Source organism: Megalops cyprinoides, chromosome 15 (assembly GCF_013368585.1).
Source record: "Megalops cyprinoides isolate fMegCyp1 chromosome 15, fMegCyp1.pri, whole genome shotgun sequence".
NCBI classification, from domain to species: domain Eukaryota; kingdom Metazoa; phylum Chordata; class Actinopteri; order Elopiformes; family Megalopidae; genus Megalops; species Megalops cyprinoides.
In genome coordinates this window covers 6,725,001-6,752,350 of record NC_050597.1, presented here as the reverse complement: position 1 = coordinate 6,752,350, position 27,350 = coordinate 6,725,001, and the positions used below count along the sequence as shown (strand labels likewise).

The 27,350-nt window shown below is 44.1% G+C and overlaps 2 protein-coding genes across 2 annotated transcripts in view; both read left to right on the top strand.

Annotated features, from left to right (window-relative positions):
* The window catches only part of LOC118790283 (inactive phospholipase D5-like), a 64,601-nt gene extending 54,686 nt beyond the window's left edge, over positions 1-9,915 (top strand). The window contains exons 5-10 of the mRNA XM_036547188.1: positions 526-653; positions 4,329-4,526; positions 7,184-7,320; positions 8,027-8,192; positions 9,082-9,172; positions 9,686-9,915. Coding sequence (XP_036403081.1) covers positions 526-653; positions 4,329-4,526; positions 7,184-7,320; positions 8,027-8,192; positions 9,082-9,172; positions 9,686-9,915 — 950 coding nt within the window. The remainder of the gene's footprint in view (positions 1-525; positions 654-4,328; positions 4,527-7,183; positions 7,321-8,026; positions 8,193-9,081; positions 9,173-9,685) is intronic.
* A 6,161-nt stretch (positions 9,916-16,076) lies between these two features.
* The window catches only part of LOC118789787 (cilia- and flagella-associated protein 36-like), a 20,662-nt gene continuing 9,388 nt past the window's right edge, over positions 16,077-27,350 (top strand). The window contains exons 1-5 of the mRNA XM_036546422.1: positions 16,077-16,358; positions 17,942-18,006; positions 20,155-20,256; positions 23,096-23,210; positions 23,989-24,076. Of these exons, the coding sequence (XP_036402315.1) occupies positions 16,256-16,358; positions 17,942-18,006; positions 20,155-20,256; positions 23,096-23,210; positions 23,989-24,076 (473 nt within the window). The 5' untranslated portion in view covers positions 16,077-16,255. The remainder of the gene's footprint in view (positions 16,359-17,941; positions 18,007-20,154; positions 20,257-23,095; positions 23,211-23,988; positions 24,077-27,350) is intronic.

Here is a 27,350-nt window from a genome sequence, read left to right as displayed (position 1 = left end):
ATTCTTAGAAGTTTATTTGTCAAATACATTTACACACAGGATTTCACAGAGAAATCAATATTTTCATGGTGCCTTCTCTTGTAAAACTCTCATTTGAGTCAAAGACACTGAATAAAAGATTCACCCAGTAAATGAGTAAGATTTAAATAAATCCTAAACTTCAAAATGATCAATTTGAAAGCCATAAAGAGAGGAATGAGAAGACTTCATCTCCAATGCAGACCTGTCATGTTACCTCTAGTGCTGTTGAGCTGGGGTCAAGATGCAAAGAATGCGCGGTGCATAAGAATGAATTCACATGGCATCTATTCATCCATCTCACTCTGCAGATCAATATATCGCTAGATACATGCATACATACATACATAGGTCTATGTCAGTGTCTTTCACCACATGAATTCCAATGTGAACATAAACTCAGCCGGGAGATGAATGTATAGAAGAGTCAGCGGCTCTACAGTGAGAAATGTTTTTTCTCTTGTTGTGCAAGGCGTAGTTGTCTGATTCCAGCTCTCCCCTGTGCAGGTGCGGAAGTGCATTACCTGAACATGACAGCGCTGACCAAAGGCCACCTGAACTCGTCCTTCTGGGTGGTGGACAGGAAGCACCTGTACATCGGGAGTGCCAGCATGGACTGGAGGTCGCTGTCCAAGGTACCTGTCCCGTTACACCTGAACACTGTCCAAAGGTACCTGTCCCGCTACACCTGAACACTGTCCAAAGGTATCTGTCCCGTTACACCTGAACACTTTCCAAAGGTACCTGTCCCGTTACACCTGAACACTGTCCAAAGGTATCTGTCCCGCTACACCTGAACACTGTCCAAAGGTATCTGTCCCGTTACACCTGAACACTTTCCAAAGGTACCTGTCCCGCTACACCAGAACACTGTCCATCCACACCAACAGCAGAATACCATCCAAGTTACCTGAACACACCTCCCATTATACCCACAGCAGAACACTGTCCAGGTTACCTGAACACACCTCCCATTATACCCACAGCAGAACACTGCCCAAGTTACCTGAACACACCTCCCATTATACCCACAGCAGAACACTGTCCAGGTTACCTGAACACACCTCCCATTATACCCACAGCAGAACACTGTCCAGGTTACCTGAACACACCTCCCATTATACCCACAGCAGAACACTGTCCAGGTTACCTGGCCCTTCATACCCCCAGCAGAACACTAGCACTCTACACCATTGCAGTCACAGAGGGTCCTACCCTGGGTCTGTGTGTGAGATATTAAACGCTTCTCACAGGGCCTTGGGTCTGTGTGTGAAATATTAAATGCTTCTCACAGGGCCGATGTTCTCTAGGTCTCATCTGAACCTAGCATCTGTCAGGTTCGTGTGCGGTTTGGCGCTGTGTTTTGCCTCCATCTCGTTACCGCGGAGCTGGTCTGAGACGGCTGTCTGCCGCAGGGCCCCGGAGCAGCTCGGTCTTTCGGAGATTGTTTTCCGAGGTCCCGCTGACCCCCTCAGAGCACCTGTCACTGTGTTCTCCTCGCACGCCGCTCTCTGACAGTTTCTGCCAGCTCAGCACGGGACTTCTTAAGCCATCATGCGGCGTCCGCTGTGATTGACACCGCGCTGGGTTCTTCTGGTCCCAGAGTAGCTCCACTGAACACGCCTTAAAGCCTAACACTCAGCAGAGCTCTCTGAAGCTTTCATTTGGACGAGCCGCTTCTGAACTGGGGAAACACAGCAGCAGACAGGCCACCATTTTGCCTTACAGTCTCTGAACATAAAAACTGCAGCTTTTAGCGTAGACAGGAGATTGTGGCTGTTTTCAGAAAGATACATGGATGAGATAATCCATGATTCCATAATTTGTGGCAATGTGGCAACTATTGATATAGGCTTGTTTCCATTCCATTTATTTTGGAATGAACTGAAAATAGCGCAAATCAGAGAGCAAACCATGCAAAAGTATGACCTCAATATGATATGACCCCATCATGCCTATTTCTAGGTGAAAAAAGACATCCTTTGTTGGGAAAACAAGAAGTGGTCCGGTGGGACCAAAAAGGTCATCCTTTTAACGCTATTAGTCACTGACACGAAGCCTCAGATTCAACCTGATAGAACATCTTTGGGATATATTGGTGTGCAGAATTAGGGCAAGGCCAATACAGCACTCTTCAGGAGTAGAGCTTACTAATGCTTTCAATGAGTGGAGCACAATACCACCAGATTTCTACCAGAAATTAGTAGACAATCTAGCACAATGCATTGAAGCAGTAATTAAGGTCAAAGGCAAACTGACCTGCTGGTCATTTCCTTGAAAAAGACATGCTTTATCCATTAACTCCTTAGCCCCCTGAATTTTTGGTAGGGTAGAGTGGATACTATCAACATAATAATGCATGGAAATATGCATCATTGCATGAGATTCTTACTCATTCAGTTGCCAAATGACCACTTGTATGATTACTGTGCATATACCATGTGGTACTTGTCGAACATCACAGCACAAATATATGTCTTTCCTTAAATTCAGCTAGTATAAAAATACAAATGTATAAGCATGCAGCGAGGTACTTGCTCAAACTATAAAAGTGGTGCCTAAAGCCATGTACAAGGTGCAGCTCATAAACTATGTGTCTGTGTTTCCACAGCTTTGAACTATATCTCAGAAACGTTGCCAGGATATTCTCTAGTTTAGCTGGCTGGAAAGTGACCAGCGTTCGGCTAGAGAGAGGGAGGGCCTGAGTGTGTGTGTGTATGTGTGTGTGTGTGTGTGTGTGTGTGTGTGTGTGTGTGTGTGTGTGTGTGTGTGTGTGAGTGTGTGTGTGTGAGAGAGCGAGAGAGAGCGAGAGAGAGAGAGAGTGAGAGAGAGCAGGAGGGAGAGATGGGGTGAAGTGAGAGAGGGAGGTTGGAAGGATGAAGAAAGAGGGAGGGAGAGGGAGGGGGAGGAATATCTTTTGATATACATTGTAGCTTCACGCTTTCCCTGAAATGCATTTGTTACTGAGGACAAAGAGTCCCAGATTATCCGTCTGAGAAACACCTCTTAGGGAAGGAAATAAAAGCCGGGAAGCAGGCACATTGCTGCTGTGATCTGCTATAACCCTGCTTTTGCCTGCTTTCACCTTGCTTTAGTGGGAATGCCGGCTCCAGGAAAAGGGCTGGGTCAAGCCTTTGAGGTCTCCAGTGCCATGCAGGTGTGACGGAGAGATTAGGCAGGAATAGGAGGGGGTGCAAGGGAAGGTGGGGGAGTAGGAGGGGAGGGGTAGGAGTTGTAGGAGGAGGGGAAGGGTTGGAGCAGGAGGAGAATATTAAGGGTTGTTTTGCACATGGACACAGGGTAACTCCCAGGTGAGTTTCAGGGCTGTTGGGATATCCCAGAATCCTTCACACACTGGCAGCATACCAGTGTGTCTCGTTCAATAGCAGGATAGTCTTCACAGACATCTCTCCCATCTATTTTTTAGTAATAGCTCTTCTCAAGTGTTTCCTGGCCGCCAAAGGCTTATCTGGCAGCAAGGTTGCTGTTCAAAGTAGCGGCGGCCATGATGGTCGCCCTGTACCTTCACTGCTGAAGGAGAGCCTTCAAAACCATTCAGCTTCTGGAAGGATTCTGAAATGGAGATTCTGCTGCTTTTTTCTGAACCCATTTTCCAAAAAGCTCCATGATGAGATACAGCTAGCGCTCTTTACAGGAACAGTATATGGTTTTTCACAGAGTAATGGTTTCTGAGTCCATCAAAACTCACCAAAAGCTCTGTTTCAGATATCACATAAACTGTCCAATGTCTTGTAACAAGCCTAGATGTGAGATGAAACAGCATACATGCAAGTCTCCGGTATTGCTGCTCCTACTTTTTGTCCATTTACTGAGGACTTTAAAAACTTTAATTTCATGGTTGGCTTTCAACCCCCCTGATAAAGAAACATGGACGTGCCTTGTGTTCGCAATGTGTCCATCTGCGGTACAAGATTTTCCCACTTCCCCTTTTATGTCATTGGTGTTTCAAACACACACACACACACACACACACACATACACGCACACTCTCACACACACGCACACTCTCTCTCTCTCTCTGTCTCTGACACACACGCGCACACACGCACACACACACATACACATACACGCACACTCTCACACACACGCGCACACACAGATACACTCTCTCTCTCTCTGTCTCTGACACACACGTGCACACACGCACACACAGATACACTCTCTCTCTCTCTGTCTCTGACACACACGCGCACACACGCACACACATACACACAGTGTCCCTGCAGGCTGTGCTGTGGCAGCGAGAGAGCTGATTGCTGGTCTCCATGTCTCTGTTTTCGGGGTCTCAGATGAAGGAGCTGGGGGTGGTGATCTTTAACTGCAGCTGCCTGGCGCTGGACCTCCACAGGATCTTCTCCCTCTACTGGCAGCTGCAATACAAGGACTTTGTGCCGTCCATCTGGTCCAAGCGAGTGACCGCCCTCTACAACAAGGACAGGGCACTGCCAGTGCTCCTCAACGGCACCAAGGCCAACGTCTATGTGTCTGTAAGTGTCTCCACCACTGCCGCCTCTGGATATCTGTAATGGGGGACTGGAATACTTGCTTGGCAAAGGTGCCATGATGTATAGTCAGTCAGAATTTTTTTACCATGGGCTGCAAGGCTTGGTGTGGCCAGGTGAATGTTTAGGCGACCCAGGGCCACCTGTAGAGCTGGGCGTGGTCTCTACCTGTGTGGCTGAATGACCTGTTGTCACAGGTGCTGCTCTCACTTGCCGTGCTGTCTCCTACAGAATAATAATATCTACAAAATAAAATCTACAAATCCTGGGAGCAAGATTTGTAACCAAAACATTGCTGGTTCGATTCCCTGCTGGGGCACAGCTGTTGTACTCCTGGGTAAGGTACTTAACTCAAAAATGCCTCATTAAATATCCAGCTGTATAAATGGATAAAAAACCTTCTGTATGTAATTCACTCTGAATAAGAATGTCTGCTAAATGACAAGAATGTAATATACAAAATAGTAAGTTTACATTCTCCCACTTTTTAAAGTAGCCCTGCTACCTCTGAACAGAGCCATGCATGAATCAGTAGATCTGTTGACATCAGCTGGAGTCAGTGGACAGTTACACCGATTAACGCACAGTGGGATAATCAATGAAGCAACCAGCACCACTGATGTGTACAGTGATCCTGAGTCCTGAACAGCTGAGCTGGACTTACAGAGACATGGATCCTGATACCATGAAATCCACTGCCAGATGGGTGCCGGGATCAATGGAGCCAAACTGCGACATGCAAACATATCGCCCCTGTAATCCTTGCAATCCATTATTTAAACAGGTGTCCCAACTAAAACCATTAACACAACAGCTAATAATATCAGTTACAATGACAGTCTAATGACATACAGAAAAAAGGACAACAGGGATTCTCTGCTCTGAGAGTATACCTGCATTGATTCCTTTTGAAGGATGAGCTCATATATTTTAAATCAAACCATGCATGCACATCACCTCCTCATCTGATAAAAGCTTTTGGACTTGTGAAAATGGTTAGTTTCCTGTGTACTCTCTGGGTTTACTGTCTCTGTGACTGGTATGAGAGAAGGAGTCAGGATCTTAGGATGTAGGCAGGGGAAGGGGGTTTCGGGCAGCATTTCATCCAATTAAACACACACCATCCTAAAGAGTGTTAACTCTGTGTGCATCTCCATCTGGCGCTAGTCTCCACTCTAGTGATATAGAACAGGTTAAGATAGCACCTGGAATCAATTTCAGTTTTTTTTTTTTCATTGAATTAATTGTGGTGCAGTAAACAGATTAACTGAACAAGGTGTGCTTTTAAAACCGGTATCAAAAAAGGTACCCGTTTGACCTGACTTTGCATATCGAGGTCATAATCCAGTCAAGGGCCAATCAAGTTTTCTCAGCATGTAAATCACGTGAAAAACATATAAATCATATACATCAAATCAGCCATTTATGGTTACCTCTCTTGATTTATGAAAGGGGGTTCAAATAATGCTGTCTGGATCGTCGCCTGTATTTACTGTAACCAGGCTTAGACAGTGAGTGGTTGTCCTTTACAGTGAGTCACTCAGAAACCATATGTTGGGTTTTTAGCTCTGAAGTGTTAAATTTAATTTGGTCTTAATGAGCAACTCTAGGCTCCCACCCATAATATGCTTATGAGATGCGGATGAAGGGGTTTGGTGTCCCGTGTGTGTTGTTGGAAGGTAAGGCAAATGTGCTGCAGCCTACTCTGATATGGCGTGTGCCTTTGACAGATGCATTTGGGTGTGTCTCAGATGCCCGTGACTCTGCCAAGGAAATGATATATTCCAACAGTTTCAAGGTCGGGAACCGACTGCGGAGGGGGGGGGGGGGTGCACACATAAATAACGCAGAATGTAATTTGGCAGGAAAAAAAGAGAAAGCTATCACTCACACGCTGTGTAAGAGTTCTTATGTGAAGCAGAAAAACTGTAAAGCAGAAAGGTGAATGGAGAATGCTCTTGCAGTGCGCCCCCTGGTGGCTGAGAGGATATCTATTTCTCATGGCAGTTGCCTGAGGCTCTCCTGAGGCCGTGGATTACACGCTTGAGAGCTCCCCCAGGGGGGATGTGAGGGTGGCAAACCCTTTTAAACTGATATGAAAATGTCTTTGCCTGGTGCCATAGTCTGACGTTGCTAATTTTACAGGTAATCGCTAGAGCGACTTGTGCATTTGCACTTACGTAATCTCGCTGACTCATGCAGAATTTTCAATTAGAATTTTCCTTGTAATCACCTGGTTGAGTCCTGCATTTGAGCTTTCCTGGTAATGGCCCGAGTGACTCATGCATTGAGTATTCTTGGTAATCATCTGGGTGACTCATGCATTGAATTTACATGGTAATCGCTTGGGACTCGCGCATACGAATCACCCAAGTGACTCATGCAAACGAATCACCCGAGTGACTCGTGCATTTGAATCACCTGAGTGACTTGCGCATACGAATCACCTGACTGTTATAGTTGAATTTTCCTGGTGATTACCTTGGTGAGTCATGTATTGCATTGCTTTGGTGATTCTTGTATCAAATCACTTTGGAGACTTGTGCATTGAAATGCTCAGGTGACTCGTGCATTGAACCACTTTGGAGACTCGTGCACTGAATCGCTTGGGTGATTCGTGAATTTGTTGCTGATTCTCACAGAGCTCTCCAGATGTCTTCTGCCCCAAAGACCGGACTCGAGACATCGATGCTATATTCCGCATGATCCAGGAGGCCCGAAGGTTTGTTTACATATCCATCAGAGACTACCTGCCCCTAATCAACAGAGTCCCGCACAGGTGAGCAGCAAAACCATGACACAGTGACACAGTCAGATAACGGAGTTCCCACTCACATCAGACATTTCAATTGCAATTTACAAAAAACTGTAGATTTTCAAATATTATTTCTGTGCCTCTATGGTCAGTTTCCCCTGAAACTGGGAGATGGGATGGCAGGATTAAGACATTTTTGAGACACAGAATAGATGGATCAAAAAGTCATTGGTATGCAGTACAAGTCAAAAGTTTGGACACACCTACTCATAGAAGGCTTTTTTCTTTATTTTTACTATTTTACACATTTTAGAACAGATCAAAACTATTAAATGGAATTATCCAGTGATCAAAAAGTGTTAAACAAATGAAAAACTATTAGATTCTTCAAACTAACCAAAAGAAACAAATTTCAAGCATTTTAGCATAAGCCTTTGGATCAAAATGCCTTTGAATGCATGTTTCCCATTATCTTAATCTGATTGGTGCTGTATATTTATATATCAATCACAAAAAAATAGAAACGGTAAATAGTGTAATAGAGTAAATACACATTCTTTACAAGACCTATTCAATTTTCTTTGACATTTCAAGGACAGTGTAATTTCACTCAATTTAGCTGTTTTTTTGTACACTGGTTTTTTGTCCTTACTGAGTTGAGTCAGTAGTTAGTAATAGTAATAATAGTGATTAGCGCTGCTCTGATGCTGTGCCGTGTGGGTCGGGGCAGGTACTGGTCTCGCATCGACGGGATGATCCGGGAGGCCCTGATCCTGAGGGGCATTAAAGTGCGGCTGCTGATCAGCTGCTGGAAGCAGACCCACCCCCTGACCTTCAACTTCGTGTGGTCCCTGAAGTCGCTGTGTATGGAGAGGGACAACTGTTCCCTGGAGGTGGTGAGTGCACACCTGCCTCTGGTCATGTTTACCTGTCGCCAGCTGTTGGCCTTCGCCACGGAGCCAGCCAGCCAAGCCAGACACGAAGGATGTGCACAGAATCGCTTTGATCTCCACTGACGTGTGCTGCACTCCGTACAACAGGCACATTTCACAAGAGGGATGGGCTAAAGCAGTTTGTAGCTACCTGTTACAGGACATGATTTAAATTTATTTTAAAACCCAGTTTTTATCACTGTGCTTTTCAAGCTATGATAATGATTTGCCAGGTGTAATTAAGCCACTGTTTGTTTTCAATATTGTGTCTTGCCTGGGCAATCTGGCTTCACCACAGGTTCCCCAGTAATACTCCTCAACCTAGTTTACTGGGTAATACTTCTACACCTGTGCCATTACATTACATTACATTACAGTCATTTTGCAGACACTCTTATCCAGAGCTACTTCCAGCACAAAAGAACAGAAGTGTATCCATTCAAGTTGAATGAGCAACAGTGTCAGACCAGGCCCTGTTCATGCCCTACCACAAGTTAACTTGTGCATCCTGATTAGACAAGGGATCCCAAGTATGCTACCATCAGGCACTAGATCACAGAATCCAAAACACATCATGATATGACACATAAAATAAACAGCAAGTAATATAAGTATAATATAATATAATATAATATAATACCGCTGTCCTGACCCCCGTGGGAATTTCTTTGCACCACTGAGGGACCAGTATAGACAGGGATCGTGTCTTAGAGGACACAACACCCTCAGAGTCTGAGAGGATCCTCACACAATAAGGATCTGTATGTTGAAAGGACAAATGTGTGTGTAATCTGCATTGGATCTTGCTCAATGTGGGGGGTCAGTGTGTCTTTGCGTGTGATCATCCTTGTAGAAGTTCTTCAGCTTGAGGGACCAGAGGAACGGAACAGCACGTGGAATCAACCACAACAAGTACATGGTGACAGACAGCGCTGTCTATATAGGTGGGTGTCATCGGTGGGATTTTTTCTCCAGTTTATAGCGACAAACAATCAATCAATTAAATTTTAGTTGTTATAGCAGATTTTTGCAATCGCAATAGTTAAAAAGTGCTGAACATGTAGCAGAGTGCATTTCCCAGATGCAATTAAAATAACAGAAAATACATCAAAAGCATCGGGAGCAGATGGTCTTCATCCCAGAATTGTCTATTTTAAACCCAGAAGCTGTATAACATGCATGCATCACTGACTCATGAAAACTGTATGAGAACGAAAAGGACTGTCAGAAAACTTTTTGCCTGTTCTTTATGTGTGTTGTTTTTCTCTGTGCTTTTCCATATTGTTCTGATTGGCCATTTTTGTACTGTTCTGATTGGTAATTGGTCCATTTTCTGTACTGTCCTGACTGGTGACTGGTCCATTTTCTGTACTGTCCTGACTGGTGACTGGTCCATTTTCTGTACTGTTTTGATTCGTGATTTGTCCATAACAGAGGTGTCTTGCTGTGTCGTTCAGGGAACTTCGACTGGGTGGGGAACGAGTTTGCATACAATGCGGGGGCGGGACTGGTTATCAGCCAGGTGCAGGGCCAGGAGGAGAAGAACGCCACAGTGGTGGAGCAGGTGAAGGCCGTGTTCGAGAGGGACTGGTACTCCCACTACACCAAGACCCTGCAGGCCGACAAGGTCCCGGAATGCAGCAAGCACAAAGCCAGCCAGGCCCCGCGGCCCAAAACAGCCAGCTGAGATGCCTCCCGCTGGTTCAGAGGAGTCAGGAGTCAGGGGTCAGGGGTCAGGGGTCGTCCCGACCTGACAGGTGACTGTTTTAAGCTGGGTGGCTAATACAAATGGGCCTCTGAAAAATGAAATTCCAATTTGAGTCACGGTGTTTGAAATGCTCTGTCGGACCAAACTCCTGATGGACCTCGACATGATTCATTTTGTTTTATAGGTCATTGGGGTGCTTCATTTAAGAGCATTGATTTTTCTGTTCTTTCTTTCTTTTCTGGCCCCCTGAAAGAGACGCAACCACATTCAACAGCACAAAGATCCTCATGTCTTTTTTCCCTGGGCATGGAAGAACGGGAGGTCAACTGGATCATTCTGGGCAGCAGTTTTGGTCTCCCAGGGGTTTAAAGTACTAGCACACAGTGAATGAAAATGGCCTTTTAAACGTGTAATATTAATTCAGTAAATGAAGGACGAAATCTATTGTGCAAATGATATAGAAAGCACAGGCTTCCTCAGTTCTCTTGTGTCTGTGCAAACAATGGCAGATGGATGTGTTTAGATACTGTTGTCAAGAACCCTGATAAAGAGCTTTATACAAAAAGGTTCTTTTGATAACTCTCGTCAGAACACAAAGCTTGTATTCAAACATACAGACATGTGTTTTTCCAGAGGCGCATTAAATAGCGAGGGAAATTGGATATTCCCGCACCTTTGACAGAGTACTAAATAGGAATTGTTGGGAAACAGCTGATCAAATAATTATGAATGGAAAAATAACAAAGGATACTAGAATAGCCTAATATAACCCTCCCCTTTGATTAGGACCAGAGCTACTCTTCTATTGTCCCATTGTAATGCAGTTCTTTAGACCTTCATCATTGTCATGCCACAATAAATTGATATGGGGTGAGAAAACAGGGAAAGCAAATTGGATAACAAGAAAGCAAATATCCTTAAAATGATGTTTTTGATATGAATATTAAGTCATTGTTGAATGGGGAAGCCCTGAGGAACATGTACATATGAACAGGGCCAATCTTTCTCTAACTCACGGCAAAACTTTTAGCTGCTTTTGAAATATTGACGTTACATTCCAGAATTCTGCTGTGTAAGGAAGAATGTTTTAACAATCTTTGGCAGTTTTTACTGTAAACATTTGTGTGGAATGCTACCTCAGATGCATGCATTTGGCACATTTGTGATTGGAAAACGGTTGTCTTTGGACTGTTTTTGTGTTATTGTGCATATATTGTAATGAGAGCTTACATTCCACCGAAAAACGAATTTCTCAGTTTTCAGAAAATTCTGAAAAATGTATTTTACAAGGTCCTAAAATACTGGCTTCCTCTTGTGGATGGTAACGCATATACCTTTACACTGTTATGAATTTTGGCGTATCAGAGACCCCTGAAAATTTGGTGAAAAACTATAAAATACATACCATAAAAAATAGATCCTGAAATGAGAATTTGGACCCAAACCAAGAAAGGCCAAGTTGTAAGAGGAAGTTAAGTGATTAACTTAATTACATAAGTAATAATTACAGAAGTAATACGTCCTCCTATTTAGGTGTAAGTTTTTAACATAAAGGAGTACATGTGCAGACAATGAATACCTAGCCATAAGAAAGGCTATTGGGAGGTGAATAGAGTATAGCCCTGCAGTTTAAACTAGGTACACATCGGAAAGGTCATGTCTTCTGCAACTGCAAGCTGACCTCACCTCTCCCCCTCTTGGAGCTGAAACAGCATTAAATGGAATATCCTCTGGTTGCTGCCCTTTAAATCAAAGGTTTTCAATAATCAGCGTCTCTAGCAATCCCGCCTTTCCCCTGGGAGTGATTTGAAGAGATGAAATGAAGGATAGGTAGAGGTGATAGGTGTCTGAAGTCCCAAGTGTTTTATCGCAACGTGTTACTATATCCCAATAAATATTCAGTTTGTTGGACATTCAAAACTTTTGGAAGCAAAAGTTCATTGGAAGTCAGAAAATTTTTAGAATCATCTTTCCTTGGAGTTAGTTTATCCAGCTGTTCAGTGCTTATGTACCAGCAAAACAATGACAATCTAATGACATTTTTTTTTGTATCAATCCAGCTTTTGGTTAGCAGTTAGCTGGCTGCCCGGGTGTTTTGCCGTTGGTGATCAGGTCCATGCATGGGGATTTGGCAGAGAAAAATGAGTTAATCCATAAACAGAAGCAGGCTGTCCAAAGACAGCAAAGGATCCACGCGTGTGCACACCTCCAGTTACACCCTTTTAGCGTGACTCTGTCACAAAGGACAAATAGCAGCGACACAGACCCGCTCACTGTTTCATCAAGCTGGGCGCTGCAGGGTTTCCGCCTCCAGCAGGAGAAGCGTCTTCCGTTGCATCCTCTTTGCGACACTGCACTTGGTCGTGGATTCAAAACATCGTGTAACCGTGCGCTTCATCACAGCAAAAACGACATGTGCCGAATTAAACCGAGCGGGACGTCCCGAGTGTCAATATGAAAGGCTCATCACGTTATCGGGTCACCGTAGGTTTTATAACTTTTTATACCTCTGGATGAAGATAAATAAAATGTAGCTGCTTTTAAGTTTTCAGAGATGCAATCTGATGTGATGGTGAAGGGGCATGGGCAGACACACGGGGGACAAAACCCACCCGTGTTCATTCATTCATCCATCACTCTGGGTTGTGCTATGATCATTCATTCACTCATTTGCTCTAGCTTACATCATTATCATTTATTCACTCTGTGATTACTGCGGCATTGACTTTAGTAAGGTCTCTTCTTGTCTCCTCTCTCATACTCTAAATGTTTTAGTATGACAAAATCCCATTTGGTACACTGTGTCATGTCATGTTTGAACTATAGTGCTCGGTAATTTACACACATATGTTCATTTTAACAAGTGCACGCATGTTTGTATTTGCTGCATACAAATTATATAATCTTTTTTTGTACGTGGAATGTATGACGAGAACAGCTACTTTTTTTACAGGGCATTAGATTGGGTATTTTTGATTCTTATGGTTTTATATATTTTTTTGTACAACTCTAGAAATACCCTTTTCCATCATTGTAAATACTGGTATTCATCATAGATCAAGCAGCTGCTGTTTTCTTGTGGCAAAAAAAGGGAAAAGTGGTGCTTTCCCAAGTACACCTCCTGATAATATACTCACATGTGTAGATAAATACCAGAGATACTTGCTTCCAGTGCATGTGCTTGCTAAAGGCACTTCCTTTTTGAAGTAGATGTCCCTTCTTAATGTTACATTTTGGAAGGATGCTTTTATATACTGGATCTTAAGATGAATTATAATAACTGTTGTTGCTTCCATATGTTTTGTCAGCATGTATTCGGAGAGGAAAAACCGGTTCTTTTGATGGTGATTCAAGTGAGCGCATTTCATGCAGATCTCACAGAGCAGACTTTATTTTGTTCCAAAGAGGAGTGTGTATATTTCAAGGAACCAGGGTTGTGAAATGAGTGTATTTTTTGATAGACTTTTAAGCCAAACCTTTGAGGGAGAGAACAAACAGCCCTCTCATTCTACAACCTTTGCCTTTAATGTTCACATTTATTGTCACTTACTTTGTATTGCACCTCTCTGTTATGCTCATGTGTACCCTAAAGGCCATTGTTTTGATGCTGGCCAAAGCAGGTGCCTCATAGATCAGTACAAACTTCACAGTTTCGCATCATATCACCTGGAACTTCTGAGGTGGCTTATTGCTGCCACCCAGGGCTACTCAAAAGTACTGCATCATTGTGATTATGTTGGTAAGTTCATTCCACATGAATGCAAGGAGTGTAAACATGTAATCTGTTTTTCAGATATTTACACCTCAGTTTTCCAGCATTTTCCTCCAGGTATCTGCGACACCACTTCACATGTTTAAGTTTAAACCATAGCTATCTACCTCTGAGTTGTCTATATCCATAGTTAGCCCATTTAATTGGCCCTTCTGTAAGCTATTTTAAAGCTTACTCCCTTTCCAGATATTCATAACAGATGCTAGCTGGTGAGAATGGTTGGTGATTTCTACAACATTACAAACTTTTACATTGCAATATTTTATTTTTATTTATTTATTCATTTTTTCACAAATAGGATCACAGGAGCCTTTCAAAAATATCTGATAGGACTGAAAATCTTACAGAATCCACCAGGATGCTAGGCCATTCTGCTTTGCACTGGTATGTTTAGAAGGGGAATTCAATTTTTACTGAGCGTAAACAACAGATAGATTTTTCTGAGGTTTTCTAAAGTTCTAGATCTGACTTACAGGTTATCTGAAAGATTTCTATACACCAGATCCGGTTGTGCAGAAGTTGTGCAGATAGAATATCCTGGTGAAGGCATTAAAGCTGAAAATAATACAATTCAAGTCATCTTTTGCTGACATGCAGTACAATCCTCTTGTATTGGAGACTGACTGCCATCTAGTGGACATTATAACTTTCTTTACAGGCAAAGAGATATTTTCTGTACTCTACTGTACCCGTAGTCACTGCTGTCATTTTACACTAGCTGAATTAATTACTATGCATTGTAAATGCTTTAATATGAGGTAATCACTATTTATTTAGTTTTTATCTTCTTTTGTTTCTCTATTTTGGCATGCTACTTGTTTGCATGGCCTGCCTTTACAAATTAACCTTTACAATTGAACTTTTTTGCAGTATATATACATATATATTTTAAAATGCAAAGGAATGTATATTTATTGTATAACCTTGTTAATGCTGATGAATTAAATCAATACATTTAATTTTTACTCTTAATAAAAAATCTCTGAAGCTAATGTTTGCTCGTTGTGTTATTTCAAGGTTGTCACAAATTTCTCAGCGAAACCAATCCTGTTCATTATTTCCACAGTGGAATTCATTCGGGATATTAAAACAGCCCAATGTGCCATATTTGTATGTCCTCTGTACCCATGAGAAACAGAACCCTGTTTTTACGTTCTAATTTGTTTTCACAGAGAAAGTTCTAGAAGAAATGACCCAATGGCAGTTTACTTGTGCCTGTTGCTCTTGAGAGCTTAACCAATGAGGAAAAAGCTCCACCTCAGTCTATCCAATCAGGACTCCTGGACAAAGAAAGAGCCTGCCTACCTGGGCCCAGGGCCAGGAATAGGCATCAATCCTGCAGGCCACATCACTGATCTCCTGCACACTCTGACATCTCCTTTAAGGCCAAGGGCAGAACCACTGCACCTGGATGCCCTGAGCCTTATAAATAATATGCATTAACTTTATAAAAAAGATAATATTTTTAATGAATTTATTAATATTAATAAATATTAACATGCATGCACCATGTGTCCTCCTCTATCTTACAGGTGCCACTGTAGTGATACGTTTCAGATGGTATATTTAATATTTTTGCTTTGTATAAAAAAAAACATGGGCTCATTTCTTTTATGCATGCCATGTAATGTAGATACTGATGTTTTCAGCACAGGTGCACTAGTATCAGTAGTTATTCATGTCATTAAAGCCAATTCCACCATTGCAGTGGTTTGGTTTGTTTAGAAATGCCCTGTGGTGTTGAAGGTATGCATGAAGCCCCACACCTGTTTCTACATGTAGCTGCTCTTAGAAACCCCAGGCAGACAGCGGGCTACATGAGGCCCATGGCATCCACATCTTCAAAGTTACAGAGAAATTTATAATGACATGATGACATATATATAATGACAACTGTAGTTTTTTCTTTCATGACGTATTTATGTATGATGGCATATGCAAACTTACTTCCCAATAAAGGTAGCCTGTTTCTTACTTTGGGTACAATTCATGAAAAATTAAAGTTTTGTTTGACAAGAACGTGTTGAATCGTGTACACCTTTTCTATTGCGTCCACAAAGGTACTAGTAACGAGGTCGCCTCCGGATGATTGGCAGGTGTCCAATGATGTCCAAAAGGGGTAATAAAAGGCGTAATAATCGGATTATTAATTCTCCTTCAATTTCATGCAATCAAACTGCACATATTGGGAAAACCGCGAAAACGCCTAGCGTCTTTTAAAGGCAGCGCAGATTTAAATACGAGCAATGCTTCAGTTGCCTTATTGGATTAGCTTTGCCGCACCTGCAGGCTGCAGTGCCTTTTCGGACGCTCTATCTGTGGCAGAAGCGCCGCGCATTTACGTAATTGGTTACCATAGGAGCCGATTAGGAGTGAATCCATCCGGGTAATTCGAAATGCGTGCGTGCGCACTTTCCAAGCCACAGTTTCTCTGCGGTGCTGGCTGGAGGGCGGTCGACAGCAAATGCCTGAGGACCCAGATCTGAATTTTGTGCGATAACGGGGTGAGAGTCCCTTAGCTTTTGGACACCTTACGGTGCGTCAAACATGGCCGACGATAGCGAGTGGGTCGTGGAGAGCATCGCGGGATACCTAGGAAGTCCCGAATGGGTTGTTCCAGTCACCGACTTTATGGAAAACAAATGCACAGGTAATGTCAGTTAAGGTTATCGCAACTACCTGGCAATGTTGAGTAACTAATCAAATACTGAATAGATATTGGTTTTTGCTGTTTGCGTTTTGTGCTGTTTGTGGATCAATGACGATTATGTAGCTACTACGGGTTGCTGTTTGCTAAGTGCGCACGCAGATTGTATACTGCTTAGTTACTGCTTAATGATTGCGAGATTGACAGCTGGCGTCAGGTACCTAACGTTTCACATGTCAAGTATTTATTATTTTCTACATCTGCACTTGCCGTCTCTGATGTATTCGAGATATGGGTCGCATTATTGCTGGGTTAACCAAATTGTTTTCGGATCCCCAGGAGAATGCGGATAATAGCAAACTCTCTCTCTCTTAGCAAACTAGTTGCATTCTAAAAAACAGGTTTGTCCCACGAAGCATTCGTATAAACGTTTTTTCCCTCAAGGATTTGCGAATCAAACCTGTCGTTGGCAGTTTCATTTTAGCAGAGGGTAATAGCTGGCGTCTGACAGTTTGCTTGAATTACATACTGGTTGGATGACAAGTCAATACCTGGTTAACTACTGATGCTGAACATCTGCCTGTGCAAAGTAGCAAACGGTTATGAGCCAAAATCTTTCTGTTGATCAGTTTAAAATCATAGAACCAGTTGAAGGCCCGTCTTCAGCAACCTTCATAGATTAAGAGACTGGTAGGAGCAAAAACGGCACCATCAAGGAGGGAATGCCTATGTTGTTTTAGTCCAGCAGGTTTTCGTGTCGACTATTTCAAAGACGGTTTTCGGTATACTCGATTTAGCGTTGTTGGCGTTAATACTGTTTTCCGATTTGGGCAGGATGTACACATAAAAGAATAGATGAAACTAAAGTGAAGACCGTCAGCTTAATCCCAGAGAGGCCATCCCACCCGCGGAACTGGGGGCGTGGTGTACAGTGCTGTCGCAACCGCTCCACTTATTTGAAGAATTGCATCTTCCCACCGAAGTGTTTCTTCCTTTGTGATGGTACACTCTCATTCCCGCACGGAATCTAACCAGGGCTAGGAGACACTGGGGCCGCTGGCCTTCCCCACAAAGTTTAAATCATTTATTTAGGCGAGAGTCATCGCACCTACGATTCCAGGTGTTAAATCTGACAGAGTTACCTTCTGGGAAGCTGACTTTTCATCCAATTAGGGATTTAAGTTACTTTGGCACAGAAGCACAACAAATATCTTCTGACCACAGGAACAGGCCTTTCCCCCCTATTGAGAAGGTGCAGAAATGTGTGTGGAGTCTCAAACTTCTCTCCACCAGTATAATCCAGGAAGTTAACACTCAAGAGTTGAACACAAACTAACCTGTTTCTGTTGAACTTGGCTCAAGAGTCGAGTCTTGTAACGTTCTATACCTTTTATGGAGATACAGTCAGTGTCTGCTACAAAGGATTGCACGTGCTTTGAGAAAGAACTAGTGAAGACATTGCCAACAGTCAGATATAATTTGTGCAATCTCCAGGGCTGGATGTATTAATTTTGACAGCTGTGTGGCCTTCCACTGTATTGCTGTGTTGAGCATAAATTAAGTAATTGGTGTGAAATTTGTTTCAGTGTTTGATGATGAAGATGAAAACAAACTGACCTACACGGAAATCCACCAGCAGTACAGGCAACTGGTGAGTAGACATGTGAGCGTGCTTCACCTTACCAACCGATACCAGTGTTGGATCCTGCCAATATCTTTCCAGTGCCAGTATGAAATACCACTAGAACCTTACCAGTGTGGGTTTCTGCCGTGCCACTGTCAGCTACTGCTAGCAGTATGCTGATACCAGTGTAGGATACCATTTACATTACTGATACCAGTTTCAGATGCCACATTTATTCTGGGTCTTAAGTTATACTAACGCTGTTAGCTGCTGTAGAATCCAGGAGGTGGCCAGAGACACATAAGTACCCACACATAGATGGAGACATGCACAGACATGTCTACACGCGTGTGTGTGAACGCGCTCACACACACACACACACACACACAGACACACTCCGTTCAGACTGAACCCCATGCAGTGAAGATTTAATTAGGCAGTGGTGAAAGGGATAAGGAAATGGGACATGTAACCAGAAGGTTGCAAGATTCGTATCTCATGGTAGAAAAAAATCATTTAGTCAGATGGTTATGGGTGTGAATCCCAAGTTAGGCGCAGCTATTGAACCTTTGAGCAATTTACTTCAAGGGAATTCTGTCTAGTAAAGAGAGGGTAATGCATTCCCTGGATTCTGATTAACTATCTTACATGCTGGCTTTGTCTTTAACGGTGGAATGTGTTTGATCCACAAGGCCTTTAATGGTGGAATGTGTTTGATCCACAAGGCCATGTGACTGCATAGGCCTATGTGAAACCATGCTCCTCCAGAGGAGATTCTAAACAAGAGCTGTGGTGTTTTCCTCTAGCTGCTCTTTTTCTGCAGAGTGTAACACAAGATTCTTTATGGGGATGCTGGTACAGCTTGTTTGAGTATCGCAACATCAGTTCATTATTTATTTAGTTCCTAAATGTGATTCAGCTTGGAAGCCTACAGCCGCTGTCACCCAATATCGCCGGAGTTACAGTTCCTCCCTGTCCTTGTTGATAAACTGAGCCTCAGACAAATTTGTTTTGCAGATACTCTAGCGTCACTTTCCTTTCGTATAAAAGTATCTGAAAAATGAGTCTAGTTGTATTTTCCTTCCTTAGATCGGGGAGGGATATGAAGCAGTTATATATACAAAAACAACTGCAGTGTCCTAATACAACTTTCAAACTTGTGCTTCAGTTAACATTGGGGCAGTTTTCATAACTCAGTGGATTTAGTACATATAAATGTAAAAGGGTAAATCAAACAGCCTAACCCATTTAAATACCACAGGTGATTATTAAGTGACCACACAGTCTTTCCGATTAATTTACTGTCTCTCAGCCATTGATCTCTCCTTCCCTCCTCCAGGTAGACCTTGTTCAACATAGCAGTAGTACCTGTACGATGAGGTGTTTCTCTAGACAGACATGGTGTCTTAGCCAAGACGTCAATGCACTTGGCAGCGTTGCACAGCATCTTGAAAGAAGCCTTTCTTTTGAAGAGAGTGGCCCTCAGAATTCACATCTCTGGGCTAACAAAAAATTTCCCAGTCAGAACATCAGTCCTTTTAATCTTCTGCTATACTTCCATTATTGACACGAGTTTTAAAAACACTTTAATTGCGCATATCGGAAGTTACATTGTAAATTAAATACAGTGTTGCAGAATGTGTTATACGACATATTAACATGTGTTAATGGGCATGTTAACCTGTGTAATGTAAAAGAGTAGTTTCCTTTTTGGAGGCAGTGAGCAAGGAAACACCAGATCCTGGTATAAATGTCTGGGTCTGAATAGGAAACTGAAACTGCCAAAGTGAATAAAAGGAAACAACTGATCAGATAGTCAGTTTGCCAGTGGAAACTTTACTGTCTTGTAAGTTACCCCAGACTCACAGATGACTAACCATGTATTAATTATCCATATCATTATGATCGGTAATCTGTTGAAGTGTATCTGGACTCAAGGCATACTTGCATGAATTAAGCATGTTGAAATTAAAAGTACCGGAATAACAGAATTTTCACTTTCGTTGTGGACAGAATAAAGGGTTCATTTTCCTGGTGATGTTTTTGGCAGTGCAGCTCGACCACTGGTGACATCAGGTCAATCGGCAGGGCCATACCAGGGCTGACACAGCATGCAGAAGGCAGCAATGATTCGCCAGTAACGGCAACGTGATGTTTTTTATTTTATGATGCCAGGTGGAGAAGCTGCTGGAAAACTACATGCAGGAAGTGGGAATCAATGAGCAGCAGTTTTTACAGGCTTGCTCATCTCCTTTCGCCAAGTCCAAAGCACTGCAGGTAAACAACGCCGTCACTTTTCCTGCAGTTAATGTGAACCTGGACACAGACCGAGAGTGTGTTTTTGAGGCTTAACCCAGAAAAAATACATGGCTTTCTGGAAAGTACACCATGGGTTTTTTTTTTTTTATAATGTACACTAGCAACTAGGTGTAGAGGGAAGTTCCAAAGAATATGTATAAGGTAGGGGAGAGAGAGGAGAGTACAGATAAGTGAGGCTAGAGTATGGATATAGAGAGAGAGGAGTATGGGAGAGGTATAGGAGAGAGAGAGATAGTGGGATATAGATAGTATGGGAGAGAGAGAGGAGAGTGTGGGGGAAAGGGAGAGAGAGGAGGTCCCCTGACAGTGTCAGGTGTTATATAATTACCCCAGTGGAGGATTGAGACCTGTGTGTGAGTGAGGATGGTCCTGATTATTTCAGAACGCCACACAGCCCGCTCTTGACCTAACTAAGGGAGACTTGAGCAGCAGATCCCTCCCCTGCTCCACCCCCGCCCACCCCCATCGAGGGCGGACAGGCGACGAAGTAATATTCTGCAGGTGAAGTCTGAAGAGTGTAGATGCACAGCGGGGTGGGGGAAAAACACTACAGCGTTAGAGTCAGGTGATCAGCAGAAGCAAGGAGAAGTGGTTAACACGCTCAGCTCAGGACCAGGGAGCCAGAACGAGGGTGAGATACAGGTGTCCCCCTTACGTAGGCGGTAATCTAACGCCTGCTTCTATGAGAACAGGTCTGTGCCTGAACTGGTTAGGTTTGTGTTCAGTGTAAACTTGCATGCTTTGTATTGCATTGTCTCCCTTGGTTCCCGCATGTTGCCATACGGTGCATTATCAGTGTCCATGGTGAACGTTTGGGAGAGGCCTCCATCGAGGCACTTAGCTCACAACTGCTGGGATGTGATACTAATCACCTTGTGGAAGCATTTTCTTGGTAAACCCCAGAGGACCTCAAATGGCTAACTTAATCCACACCCTATTAATCCTGTTATATTAAGATCAGAGCTGAAGGCGAATTGACTGGAAAGGTTTGAGTGGAGGACGGCTGTGAAAAGCATTGAAGCCAATGAAGTCCTTTTTCCCCAAAACTAAAAAAAGCTCATCATTAAAATCAGGGGAATCCAGGATCATTAAAGCTCTGAGAGAGATTCACTGCTGGACAGGTGATGCTCCTTATGTGCAGAAACACGCTCGGTGAGAAGACTGCTTTAGTAAAGAGCCAGAAACGGTGTACATTCACCTTTGCTGACTGTAACCTGAACATCAATTTCTCAGCTCCCTTTCCGTGAATGGATGCTTTATTTGCTTGTTCAGGGCATGTCCTTATTTTGGCAGTCTCTTGCCGCCATCTCTGTGGCCTGGATTGGAAAGGAGACGCAGAGTTTAAGATGGCCCCTTCTAATGTGTACTCATATCAGTCTCAAAGAAGCGTCCGGCCGGTGGATTAAGTGGCTAGTGATGCCTCCGAAGGGTTAAAGCCTTAGTGCCTGGCCCCAAACGAGCCTGAGTGGAGGGATTAAGGGTGGGCCCAGAACTGGGTTACTCAAGCACAGGAACGGCTCTAGGGAGCTATTCTGGGCGGGGAGGGAACAAGGCCACGGCTCTGCCTTCAGGGGCTTACCTGAGCCAGAAAAAGCCCGTGGGAGAGGCTGCGTTTCCAGGCGACGCGGAACACTCTGGAAGCAGGAGAGGCCCTGATAAGAGAGCGAGCCGCTGACCGCGTGCAGCCTCGGTGCAGCCCCGGTGCAGCCTCGGTGCAGCCCCGGTGCAGCCTCGGTGCAGCCCCGGTGCAGCCCCGGTGCAGCCTCGGTGCAGCCCCGGTGCAGCCTCAGTGCAGCTCTAGGCCTTTCACTGCACAGAGCCATGTAATGCATGTGTCCACAGTGAGGGCCCCTGCACATTACATTGCATTATTGTCATTTAGCAGATGCACTTATCCAGAGCCACTTGCATACAGTAGGTTACAGTTTTACGCATTCAGATGGATATTTACTAAGGCAATTTTGGGTTAATTACCTTGCCCAAGGGTACAACAGTGTGCCCTAGCGGGGAGTTGAACCAGCATCCTTTCGGTTATAAGCCCTGCTCCTTACCACTACACTACACTGCTGTCCACTTGCTGCATGAACGCACTCAAGGAGGAGAGGGGCTCAAAGGTTGTGGGTTTGATTCCCCTCTGCGGCGTTGCTGTGGGCCCAGGCAAGACATCTAACCAAGAGCTGCCTCAGTAAATATCCAGTTGTGTAAGTGGATAATATTTAAGACTTGTAACCTATGTAAGTCACTCTGGATAAGAGCCACTGCCAAGTGACTAAATGTACATGCACATCCCATGTCACTTATCTATGTTTGATATAAATGTAGTGTAATTCAGTATAAATGGCAATTGATAAAATGTGTTGGCAAAGAAAGTTGGCAAAGAGCTTGTTTTCATCTGCAAGTACTACTACCGGTATCTACTACCGTAATATGCAAAACAATGGGACAGGACAGTCAGCCAATCACAAACTTGCTTTCAGGGGGGCTTCCTTTTTTAACTTCCAGAGAACAGCAGACAGAACCCATGTCCAGTACAATACGCATGCCCACCCTCTCTGACTTCCCCTGCCCTTTCTAACATTCCCAATCCCTCTCTGCCATACCCCACTGGTTCTAACATGTCCCACTCTCTATGATGTTTCCTGCTGTTGTCTTGGTGCATACTGTCTACTTTCTAACCTGCCCTCTTTGACATGCTCCAGCCCTTTTTATGTGCCCTGCAATGTGCCCCGCCTCCCCTTTGACATGGCCCCTCCCCCCCTCCTCTCTGACACGCCCTCTGCGGTCTCGCTGCCCGCAGACGGTGTTCCAGCCGGTGCTGGCCACGGACGACTTCCAGATGTTCCGGTCCCTGATGGTGCAGAAGAACGTGGAGCTGCAGCTGCAGGCTTTGAGGGTGATGAAGGAGAGGAACGGTAACGCACCCCGTCACCACCTCCCCCACAGCTGGCTGCTCTCAGTCCCACCAGGGTGGTAGCCTATCAGGAGCCTCCCTCATCAAGTCACAAACCCCCCCCACCCCCCCAAAGTCACATGCACTGTGCAGTCAAGCTGTGGAAGTGCAACTGGGGCAACCATATATCAAAGTAGCTTCTCAGCGAAATGTTCGTGAGGCCTGCCCTTGCCAGGGTGAAGGGCTTGAATTTAGTGTTGCATTACTGGAATTTAATAGATGTTCTTATCCACAGCAACTTGCATATGTTACAATTTTTCAGTGTTATCCATTTATATAGCTGGATATTTACTGAGGCAATTGTGGGTTGAATATTTTGCCCAAGGATTACAACAGCAGCGTTCTAGTGGGGAATCGAACCAGCAACCTTTCGGTTACGAGCCCTGCTCCTTACCGCTATGCTACACTACCACCTGAAATTTGGTTAGAAGTGCCACAAAGTAGTGTTGCATTTACATTTGGTCACTTAGTATGCACTCTTATCCAGAGAAATGTACAAGATGGGCAACTACATGTAACAATATATTTACATTGTTGGCATGAAGTAGATACTCAAGTACATTTAGCAACACATTTACATTGTTGACATGAAGCGGTATAGTGTGTGCCATCCCGCGGCAGATTGAGCACAAAGGCTTTGGATTAAACCCCTGAACTGAAGCCCTGGAGTTTTGGGGCTGAGGGTGGAGCTGTAAAGCTGTGATGGGTGATGACTCAGCACCACGTCTCTCTGTGAACAGGTATCCTTCCCGACTGTCTGACGGACGGAATGGACATGATGAACGAGCTGGAGCAGCAGGAAATGAGGATCCTCCAGGAGGTGCTCAAGTGAGTTTGTGAGGGGGGACCCCGGCTTTTTAAACCATGCATCCCTAAAACAGATTTACTGTGGTCCTGTATACAATTCACTCTAACAGCCTAGGGGTTCCCAAGCCATTCAAATTATTCACACCTAAACCACTACTAGTGGTTCCCAAATATTTCTGGAATTTTTTTCCAGAACTAGTGAGGTTCTAAACCCCTCTTCCTCATCATCACCATACTTGTTTTGAATTAACACTGATAATGGGTTAGCTTTAAAAAACATGAACAGTTTGATATTTCTGTCCCCTAATGGGCAAAATAAAAATTGCACAACACATTACGAAAAAAACAGATGGGTAAACGGAATGTAAATAGAAAATTAGCCATAGGGCTTATCTTAAGGGCTCCCTTGAAATCTCCTAAGTACCGCTGGGAATAGTGATACAGAGCCTATGAGCCAATGCATTACTGCTGAATAATTCAAGAAATAAATTGCTGTTGATTTTATTATCCCTAAATGCTGTCATATCAGTGAGTACTGTGTAACTGCATGGTGAAATGGCCAGTTTCTGGTGCTTTGATTGTTTGGTGGTGTCCTGTACAGATGCCTTAAGTCTCAGACATGGCCTTGCGAGTGGCATCCACATGATTAAAAAGCTGTCACTGGTACACAAAACTGTGCGCTCATCCCGTACACCCAGAACCCCGACCCTCCTGCAGCCGAATGACACGCTTTTCACCTTTCTGACCTTGAGATCCCTGGCTGTCATCTCTGACGCTCTAGCTTACAGCTCATCCATCTTCAGGGGAAAGGGTGGGGGGGGGGCAGTGGCAGGCTCCTCCCACTGACCCATGATTCACCTGGCTGAGTCAGAGCTCACAGTGACAGTGGAGCAGGAGGATTTGTGGGAAGAGGAGGGCGTGGGGGGGTCAGGTGTGTGAGTTGCAGGGGGAAGGGGGGGTGGGGTGGGGGTTTTATTGCATAAGGCTGAAGGCGGGCTATGAGTAACTCAGATCCAGAGTGCTTCTGCCGCTTCCAAGTCTATTCCAGTATGGGTTATCTGCCTGCGAGTGGATTAGATTTTTGTGGCTCGAAATCGCCTCCCCCCTTCTTTATCTCTCTGCCCTTATCAGCTGGAATTGTGACGGTTTTCCCAGCATGCAGTTTTGCAGAGGAGAAGGAATTGTGGAAATGGCACAGCATTTCATTGCATTTGTCTTCATTTCCTTATTGGCATTTTGCAGATGCTCTTATCCAGAGCAACATGCATAGGTTATATATATTTTTTTACATGTTACTCATTTATACAACTGCATATTTGCTGAGGCAGTTCTGAGTTAAGTACCTTGTCCAAGGTACTTAACAGTAGCAGTGCCCCAGCAGGGAATCAAATCGGCAACCTTACCACTATGCTGCTCTGGCACCCTATAAACTCTGGTTTAGAGCAGCACCACTTGCGTGAGAAACCTTGCAACCAGCTCAGTGAAGCAGGTGTAGTTTGCATTTAAGCTTAATAAAGCCTCAGCCTCCGAGGCTCTGATCACCCAGGGAAGCTCATAGAGCTAGGCTCATCATTGCACCTGAAGGGTAGTGAACAGGACTGTGATCATCCCTCCCTTACTCGGGTAAAAAAAAAAAAAAAAAGGGGAGGAAAACTGCTTTGATGAAAAATATGTTTAATGTTGAGATGGATGCGTTTTGGGACACCTTACATTTGGCAGATGCCTACATTCATTCTGTATTCTGAAAATGTAAGTGCAGTAGAGGTGGACAGTCTCAGCCTTTTGATAGTAAGTATTGTAATCGGCATTCCCCCCTCCATTGGTGGCCAGTCAAGTTGGGACAACTTGGCAAACACCATGTCCACTGTGACTATAGTTGGTCTAATTTGCGGCTTTTGGACTTTGGAGTGGTAATCACGGTGACACTGTTTGCCAGCATGCCACATACTGTGTTTTGGCTCCATTACTTGCTCCTGCGAGCTCAACTGTGCCCCCACGGTTGATGTGTGAGCTGTCTTAATTTTGTGTGGCTAGCTGTGAGGCGCTGGGGGTGGATTGGCCACATCCTCCGCAAATCCGCATCCAGCACAGCAAAGCAAGCTCTCACCTGGAACCCACAGGGGAAAAGCAAAAGAGGCCGGCCAAGGAACTCCTGGCACCGCGATCTGGGGGCGGACACCAAGAGAACGGGACTCACCTGGGGGCAACTGGAGCGACTGGCCCAGGATTGAGATGCCCGGAGAACTCTCGGAGGCGGCCTATGCCCTGCTAGGGGCCACAGGCAAAAGTGAAGTGAAGTGAAGCTGTGAAATTACAAGTCAAGTCCTCTGTCTGAAATGCCTTTGGCTGTGCCATTACAGGAGCAGCGAAGATCTTAATGTGTGAATATATTAAGATTAATGTGGAAGCAGTGGGGACGCTTAAATATCTTAAGTGTGAACTGGCTTATATGTGAGAAGACAACTGTAACAGTGGATAGGGTGTAAATACTCCTTAAAGTACTTGTGCAAATAGTTAAAAATATTTAAAATGTATTCATATGGTTGATTAAATTATTCATGTTATTTATATATAAATGCCCCTTTTAGGACATCGTAATCTAATCTTTTTCCTGTACACACACACACACAACCACACAAAAACTGATTGGTCCACTGTATCTGTATCCCTCCCACACTGGCTTCACCATGGTTTTACGGGTGTATCAGTATGCACAGTGCAGCTTGCAGTCTGGGGAAAAATGTTTGCAGGTTGCTTCTCCTGCTAGAGGTTCAGTAGCTTGCCCTGTAATGGGATTGATGCATGGTAAGCTAAGTCTTACAAGCTGTGTGTCTTTTGTGAACTAATCTTCTTAAGGCATTGACAATATTAGTTTGTGGGATTTATACTAAAAGGCAACTGAGTAAAATAGTATTTTTAGCCTACATGCAGGTTTTTGGCAAGTTCTAAGCAGACTGAATTGTGTCCTGTACTCCTGTCTCAGCGTGTTGTCTCTGGGTTTGACGCTGACCTCCTGCCTGTGGCTTCAAGTCCACGGCATAAAGAGATCATAGGTGCCTCAGAGTCTTTCAAAAGTGGCTCCTGGAATCTGCCCAGCAGAAGGGTTGCTTCAGGTCCCTAGGAGGTTTGCTTCACCAGGGCTGACTGTGCTAACAGAATCTTCGGCTTTGTAGGTTCTAAACCCATTGTGATGGGAAATCCGGAAGCCTGATGGTTTAGATTGATTAAGCCCGGGAGGAACTGAATTAAGAGCTCAGGTTCCTCTCTCACGCAGGTCACAGATCCACACCTCCAT